This window comes from Triticum urartu, chromosome 5, assembly GCF_003073215.2.
Source record: "Triticum urartu cultivar G1812 chromosome 5, Tu2.1, whole genome shotgun sequence".
In the NCBI taxonomy this organism is placed as follows: domain Eukaryota; kingdom Viridiplantae; phylum Streptophyta; class Magnoliopsida; order Poales; family Poaceae; genus Triticum; species Triticum urartu.
Window position 1 is genome coordinate 391,637,113 of NC_053026.1, and position 7,888 is coordinate 391,645,000.

At 43.9% G+C, this 7,888-nt stretch overlaps 1 protein-coding gene across 1 annotated transcript; it reads right to left on the reverse strand.

Moving 5' to 3' along the window:
• Positions 1 to 2,245: 2,245 nt before the first annotated feature.
• On the reverse strand, positions 2,246 to 7,532 carry LOC125509230 (mitogen-activated protein kinase kinase kinase NPK1-like). The gene is made up of 17 exons (XM_048674153.1): positions 6,981 to 7,532; positions 6,838 to 6,879; positions 6,677 to 6,742; positions 6,473 to 6,583; positions 6,314 to 6,394; positions 6,137 to 6,214; positions 5,456 to 5,538; positions 4,741 to 4,822; positions 4,563 to 4,663; positions 4,399 to 4,438; positions 4,230 to 4,289; positions 4,096 to 4,148; positions 3,861 to 3,999; positions 3,512 to 3,730; positions 3,088 to 3,431; positions 2,901 to 2,968; positions 2,246 to 2,817 (listed from the first exon to the last, which is right to left on the reverse strand). The coding sequence occupies exons 1-17, from the start codon at positions 7,380 to 7,382 to the stop codon at positions 2,738 to 2,740; spliced, it is 2,049 nt and encodes a 682-aa protein (XP_048530110.1). The 5' UTR covers positions 7,383 to 7,532; the 3' UTR covers positions 2,246 to 2,737.
• Between the last annotated feature and the right edge of the window lie 356 nt (positions 7,533 to 7,888).

Here is a 7,888-nt window from a genome sequence, read left to right on the forward strand (position 1 = left end):
TACGCGGGTGAAAATTATTATTGGAGGTTGTGAGGAGGAACAAGGTGGGTGACGAACAGTTGATCAAGAGTCGCCGTGAAAGATCGGGCCATCTGCACGCATGAATAAGCGTCTCGCTAGTTTGTGTTTCACCAGATAGCATTCAGTCTCCAAGGCAACTACCTTGGAAGTGGCACATTCTCTGTAACCACTTTAGAAATTCTGATCGAGCGGTGTTCGGAAATTTCGAGAGGGCAGCCGAAGGTTTGCCAACTATGTCGGTGGTTTCGAACGGAATGGTTGGCAACTTCGACATGCTAGAGTTTGCAACGGCTATATCTAGACGAACTACTCGGCGGTTCGACTGGAAGAGCTTGGCAGCTCTGAAAAGGTAGGAAAGTTAGCTATATATAGTGGAGGAAGTTCGAAGGCTTTTGAGGGCATTTGGTTTGAGTGTTAAGCACACGGGGAAAGAAACTCATCATAACATCCTCGTCCCTTTTAAATAGTATCGGTAATGTCTATGGACTCAGTGCGATTTTGGACCACTAAAATAAAAATGGAGAATCCTTAGCTTTGCCAACACTTTTCTTCATGATAATTTGTGGGGGTCGCCTTTCATTTCCTTCGTTGCAACTAGAAGGAACTTTCCTGAGATAAGCTAGATAAATCATTAGTTTCTTGAGATATGTTGACATTAATTACCAAAAATCCATCAAGGGAATTAGATGCACTTTTAGGTTCCCCTCCCTCCTACTACCGATAGAGCAGTCGACGGGGGTGAGGAAACCCCGGTGATGTTGGTTGCCGGGTCACCTCTGTTTTCTCTTTTCCCTAAATGGTGTTGTGGCGATAGGTATCTCACTAGGAAAACTTCGACACTGGTGTTGGATTAGCGACGTTCTTATGAGAAGAGTTTCATCACCGCCGGCTCGACGTGAGCTTGATTTTACCATAGATGTAATTGCAACTTGTGAAGTAGAGGATGGCGGCGATGACCTCGACAAGATTCACGAAGATTTATCTTGTGTCTTTCCCACATCCTTTTTATTTTTTTGAATTCCTCCAAAAACACATATGCTAATTCTCAGTCGATGTTGAGAACTGTCAAAGATCCTGCAAGATACCATATTTTCTAATATGAAAAAACAAGCTCACCTGAGAAATACTATTTTTCAACCAACCGAAAGTGAGACGATACAATATGTTTTGCACCCAATGAAAAAGTTATCACAACCGTGAACAATTTTAGATATGTACAAACAAATTTGTAAAGCTGACCGGGGAAAGAGATTTTCCTCAATCCCAATTTCCCACAACAACTTTGCACCCAAAATATGTGAAGAATCGCTAAGGGCATGCATAATTTGTGTTTTGGTTTAGTGTGGGATTCGAGGTGGGCTGGGGGGAGGGGGCTAACATACGGTGGTTTTGTGTTTTTGTTTAGTGTGGGATTCAAGGGGGGTGCTAACGCATACTGGGATCGTACTTTGGGTAATTGCACTAAAAATGGTCTGAATTCAGATTCACCTTCATTGGCAAAGCTAATTCCAAATAGTTGTTTTGTTTCAGCTTCTAGTTTTTCCTGCAAGAATCTGTTTTTTTTTAACCGGGCAAAAGACTTGCCAGCCTAAAGCCGAAACAAGCAGGGCAAGATCTAGACAGTACAGTAAAAGTATGTGTTATATGTAGAAGTGCATGCTTTAGCCAATGCAATCAAAAGACCGATCTGTTAGAAAAGACTAAACAATACATTTATACATCAACATTGTATAATAGTTATAAGTTCTTTATGTCACCTCTTGTAAATGCTCACATGAATATAAGCACCTCTCTTGTACAAGGACTTGGATGATCCCTCTGTCAGAAAAAAAGAAAGGGACTTGGAGGATCTCAAGTCGTTAACCCATTTTTTTGTACTCCCTCCCCTAAACAGGACTTTGGTGTTGAAACTGTCGCCCTCCCTTCTCTGTTTTCTCATTGTCCTCTTTCATGTAATCCTGTCGAACACAACAAAGAGCAATTTCACCAATTTCCAATTTTTTAGTAGATTAAACGTTTCTTCAGCAATGTTAAGTGTGTAGCAGAGTATGCAGGCCCTGATGTTGCTTTGTTCAGCTCGAATGAGAAAGAAGCAAATCATATCCTCGTATCATTTTATACTTTCAGCGAGAGAGAGAATCAAACTTACATAGTGGCATGTGTTCAGTATTGCAGCTGCTCAGAGTGTACAACAACTTCACCAAACTGAAGCGCCTGAAGGAAATTAACAATCAACAAACGAAATCTTCCATAATCTGCATTACTTGGCTTATTACACGCTTTCCATAAACAAGCTCCATACAAAACCAAGCCCCATGCCCCATGTTGCTCGCCAACCCAAAATCTATACAACAAACTTTGTTTTCAATATATAGGCCTCAAATATAAGCCATGCGACTGAAACAGAGCACGCATAGCACCGCAAAGAATGAAAAATGCCACAACCCTTGGCAGGAAACTGTCAGCACAACGTTCTCCCAGGTTAGTACGCCGTTCTTCGGGTAGCGCTATGGTCATGGCCATGAGTCCAGAAGGCTGCCCCCTACCCCGGTCCTCTTTGAAGTTGGAAGAAGATCTACTTGCACCAGCCTGATTCGGGCAGCCATCTGGATATGCACTGTGGCGAACAATCAAGCCTTGCAGACTGTACTGCTGTTGCCGCCAGTCACTAGCACTGTATAGCTATCTTCGGTCACTGTGGAACGAGTGTTGCTGTCTATTGATGGCGCTCTCGCTTCCCGATGCTGGGCCGTCTACTTGGAGACGGTGTCTTGCCACAGCCAGCTAACCTCATCACTGTTGGTGAAATGAAATCAACATTCAATAAACTATTTCATGAGTCGACTTACTTAGGAGTAGGTAACAGAAGCTACACTTACCTCTTTCCCTCTCAAGCTCCTGGTCCAACTCCTCTTTCCATTTTCGTTGCCTCTCAGCAAAGCTGATGCTGTTATCAGAAATAAGTCCCCTATTAGATCATGTACCAGTGCTAGCAGAGATGCAATGCACCTAAGGTTTTTGCACATAATTTCAGTCATCGAAGCAAGGTTAGGTATGTAAGCAAACCTTGGGCTATCTTGGACATCAATATGAACTTTATCCCCAAGCTCATTGAGCTGAGGGGAAGCTATTTCTCTCAAAATCCGGCTGCTATCTACACCGCCGTCTCTTGAGAATTGCCTGCTGCAGCTTTCAGCCATCGTACTGCTATTCAAAATGGTATCACAAGGCGTTGCCACCGCTGGACCTCCCCTCATCTTACCTGGAGGCGACTTTCCACGAGGGGGTAGTTTCGGACTATTTATGAATTTACCATTGGAAGTTTGATCAACTCCATGAGAGCTCCCGGCATTCACTTTATTGTAGAATTCTTCATATAAAGGTGTTTGTAGCTTCTTCAGATCAAGGGCCTGACGAGAAAACCAGCAAGTAGCATTTAAGTACTAGCAGTAAGGTACTGTATTTGTGTATTCTCATAAGTGTAAAGTACCTTTTCATCAAGAAATGCTTCTATTTTTGACTCGGTAAGTACATCGTCATCTTCACAACTTCCCTCGCAAGGGAAGGTAAAATCATTTTCGGTCATGCTGCTTTCAGGATGCTTGGCTAATCCACCAAATTCCCTCGACTGATGAGAACTTTGCTCTGGGCTCATGTTGTACTTGCTTTTCCAGTCATCATCAAATGGTTCAGACATAGGATTATAGCTCTGGAATTGACAGACCCCAGAATTAAACATGAGGACATAACAACTTCTTTCATATATCAAATTTTGAAATGCAGAGTAGAAGATCAAACGAAATTCTTAGAGAAGTTAACAGCTGAAGCAAAACTCTTACAGATCCAACTGCTGGATGATCGTCTTTGTCAGCAAACTCACACATGTCATCGTCATCACCACCACCCTCCCATAGGGGTTTGATTTTAGATGATCTGTTTGAATTAATTGTTGACCAGTTGCCAGAATGATTCAAACCCCTGGGAGCAATTAAATAAGTTGCAGTGTCATAAAAAGAAAACAAAAATGAGATTGTGTAGAATGGCACGAGCTCAGGAATCACAGGAGTTACTTACATCTCTGTTGGCGTATCCGCATCATGTGCGAAAAGCTCATTCACGGAAGCATCCTGTGTCATTGTTTAGAGAGGTTAGGTTAGTACTAAGCCAAACAAGCTGAGCAAGCGACGTCATTATGCCAGCAATCCAACCTTCTGTGGAGTACGATTGAGTAGCTGCCGGTCATCAAATTCTCCGGTCACAAACGGATGCTGCAATAAGTCGTTTGAGATGTCACATTTACAAACAAACGAAAATAGCATCATCATACACTTAGAACCATAGACATGTTTAAGATGCAGGAAATCAAATCGAATGTACCTTCAATAAATCTGACGCGCTAGACCTCAGCTCTGGTTCCCTGGAAGAAGAAAATTACCCACAGCAACAGATAAGAAAGTCAGAAAACTTCAGTTGCAAGTAGTTTTGTAATGCTTTCAGACAAAATATTAGTGAGGTGAAAGATATGACAACAACAGGCATACTTCTGCAGGCATTTCAGCAGAAAATCTTTAGCCTCTGGTGAGATATGTTCAGGTATTGGTGGGTGCGACTTTGTGGTTCCAACATGAAATAGAAGCGCAACCTGAAAAAGATTTCGTTAGTGCAATGAATAACCAAAAAATAAAACAACTTTTAGGACCTGGGAGGACAAAAGTTTACCTCCTGATACTGCTGGCTCCATGGTGGTTTACCAGTAGCCATTTCAATGACTGTGCATCCCACACTCCAGATATCTGCAGAGCTGAGAGATTGGAAGGGTGGGGATCAGCTCATAAAATAAGAACAAATAGAGAATGAGATGAATGAAATAGTTTTTTTGTACATTAGAATAATCTTATACTCCCTTAGTTGTTAGTACAAATTAGACATCCATAAGAATATTTTTTTAGGTAAACATCCATAAGAATATTTTTTTAGTGTATATTAAAGCTACAAATTAAATATTAGCCGATTATCTCACAATAAGAAATACTGTTGCTGCTTGCTGCTTGCTGCTCAGCTTGTTCTGTGCTTGGACAAAAATAAGGCATAAATAAACTAATACATCAAAATGGAACTGTAAGGCCCTATGGGTAACTCAGGAGGTAGACATATTGTTCTGACCAAGTAGTGCTTTCGTGCTTCCCCGAAATCTAGTAGTGGTCTAGTGGATAGTTCCAATCCAGGTCCATGATTTGGTATAAAACTTCCATTTTCCAAGTTATCAACTTATCATTGAAGCAGGGAAACTTTTAGCATTTTTTATTTCTTAAAAGTATTGGAAAAATATAGAACTAAAATATGGTACTCTGGGATTAATTAGTGCATAGGCTTTGGGCCTGTCCAAATTCAAAAATAAAGGCAAGAAATAAAGTACTGGAAGAGTTTCACATACAAGGTATGCCCACTCCCCACAATGACTTCAGGTGCCATCCAGTGTGGCGTGCCTTTCATCGTTTTAGCTGCTGTCATAGTAGCCTGACACCAAAGCATTGAACATTGTCGTTAAGTGCATTGACATGGGAATTACTTGCACAAAGAAAGCACAGTGACAAATGAATCATCACATCTACTAATGACAGATAAAGTTGTAGCAGGCGGATAACTTATATACAATGATGTTGCAACAAACGTGCGGAGTTATCAACAATACGGTGCGCAAGGGTCTTTCCATGAAATCAGTAATCATATTATTGTAAGTTAGGAGGATTGGCACTGCAACATAAGATAATGTTACTCCGCAAGAAAATAAAGGGGGGGGGGGGGATAACAACATGTTATCCTTTGGACCATCCTATTTTGGAATTGCAAGTTTAACAAACCATGTATTAATCCTTGGATAAGCCTGCTCGGAACTAAACTCACACTTTTCACACTTCCATGTTTCATGCACACAGGTAGTCAAGAGCAATAAATAAGAATCCATAATCTGATGGCATAATTACACAGGAAAGGTTTAACATTTGCTATTCTGTTGTAAATTACTGTTTTGATCACTTGACAAGCACATGAAGGCTTTACTTCTTCCAAGCTAGATTATACTCGACCTTAACAGCATACTGAACATCGATCTTACCAACTTGGCAACTTGCTTAGATGCCCCAAAATCAGCAAGCTTAATGCAGCCTTTGTTATCAACAAGAATGTTTGCACCCTGAATTAAAAACAATCCCATGATCATCAAGATAATTAGCACAGCCAAACAATCAAATGACACAAAGACTCTAGTATATTCAGGCTTCAGAGTTTTTACCTTAATGTCTCTATGTATTATTGCATTGCTATGCAGATATTCCAACCCTTGCAAAATCTGCCTAGTATACTTCCTAATGACCTGATCAAAATACACAACGAATCAGTTTCTCTTCTGTGAGTCAAATCACAGAAAACCACATGATTGATGGTTACTTACTGCCTCCGGGAATGAACCGAGTTTTCCAAGAAGCGACTGGATAGACCCTCCAGGAACAAACTCCAGCAGGATATTCAGTGTGTCTTCCTCACGGACTGTCCCAAGGTACCTCTTCTCAAACCAAAGGAAGCACATAGATCAAACAACTAGTCTAGCAGTCAAGTATAGAGAATCTAAAATGTAATCGATCTTTCATCTACTAACCACAATATTGGGGTGCGAAAGGTTCTTGAGGAGCTTCACTTCTTCCTCAAGTTCTCTTATATGCGCCTAATCGTAGAAACAAAAGCCACAAATCACCTCACATAAAGGAAAGCCTCAACAACTAAACTGGTAACCAAATCGGTTGGAGAAGTGCTACTCACTTGGGCTTTCTCCCGGGTCGCGTTGGTGCTCCCGATCAAAACCTGGAACCGAAAATCATACAAGGGAGAGGAGTTAGTCTAACGAATGACTCCAAGTCTCCAGACAGTACAAACCAGATCACCAAATCGCGAAATCCCGGCACCTGCTTTACTGCGAGGAGCTCCCCGGTGTCCAGGTTCATCCCGAGGTAGACCTGCCCGAACGCGCCGGAGCCGATCATCTCGCCCTTCCGCCACCGGATCGGCGGGATCTCCCCCGCGCGGCCGCCCCCGTCGGCGGGCACGGGCGTCGGCGGCAGCAGGCGGCGCGGCGGCGAGGGGCTCTTGGAGATGAGCCCGAGCAGCCCCATCCCCCTCGACTTGCGGAGGCAGGAGCTGATCCGGACGCCGATACCCCCCGCAGGGCCCCCGCCGAGGGGGCCCGCCGGAGGCTCCGGGGGCGCGGCGGCGCTGGTGCGGAAGTTGATGGATCGGCGCACGGAGTCGAACAGATCGTGGAACCCGGCGCCGGCGCCGCCGCCGGGGCCAGCGGCGTCCCGTCGCATGGCCCGCGGTCTAGGCTCGGGCGCGCGCCTTCGGTGTCGTGTCGGCGGCGGCGTCGCGTCGGATGGTGGGGTGGGGATCGAATCGGGGGGGAGTGGGGGAGGATGGAGGCGCCGCTCTCGGCTGCGGGATTTTGAAATTCTGGGGTTTGCGGGGGCGGTGAATGGACCTAGATGCCCCTCGCGACCGTTAGGCGCGGCGAGGAATCGGCTTTGGGGATGGGAGTACGTACGTGTGGCCGCGTTGATTAACCGGGGGAGCGCTGTGCGCCAGGAACGGGTGCCACGTCAGGTCAAGTGGACAGGGAAAAGAATGCGCTGCTGCCATGAAGCTCAGTCAGTTCAAATCCATACTAAATCAGCCACCCGTTTCTAAATATAAGTACTCCTAGGTTTTAATAAAGACTACATACAAATGTATATAGACATTTTCAAGAGTACATTCACTCATTTTGCTTCGTATGTAGTCCGCGTTGAAATCTTTAAAAAGACTTATATTTAAGAACGGA

What these genes read in the sequence shown, in the direction of transcription:
- LOC125509230 (XM_048674153.1), bottom strand. Translation starts at nt 7,382, where the DNA reads ATGCGACGGGACGCCGCTGGCCCCGGCGGCGGCGCCGGCGCCGGGTTC. An exon ending in CTAAGCAAGTTGCCAAGTTG is followed by an intron (nt 5,539 to 6,136) that starts GTAAGATCGATG and finishes CTTTGGTGTCAG; the next exon opens with GCTACTATGACAGCAGCTAA. An exon ending in TCAATCGTACTCCACAGAAG is followed by an intron (nt 4,149 to 4,229) that starts GTTGGATTGCTG and finishes ACAATGACACAG; the next exon opens with GATGCTTCCGTGAATGAGCT.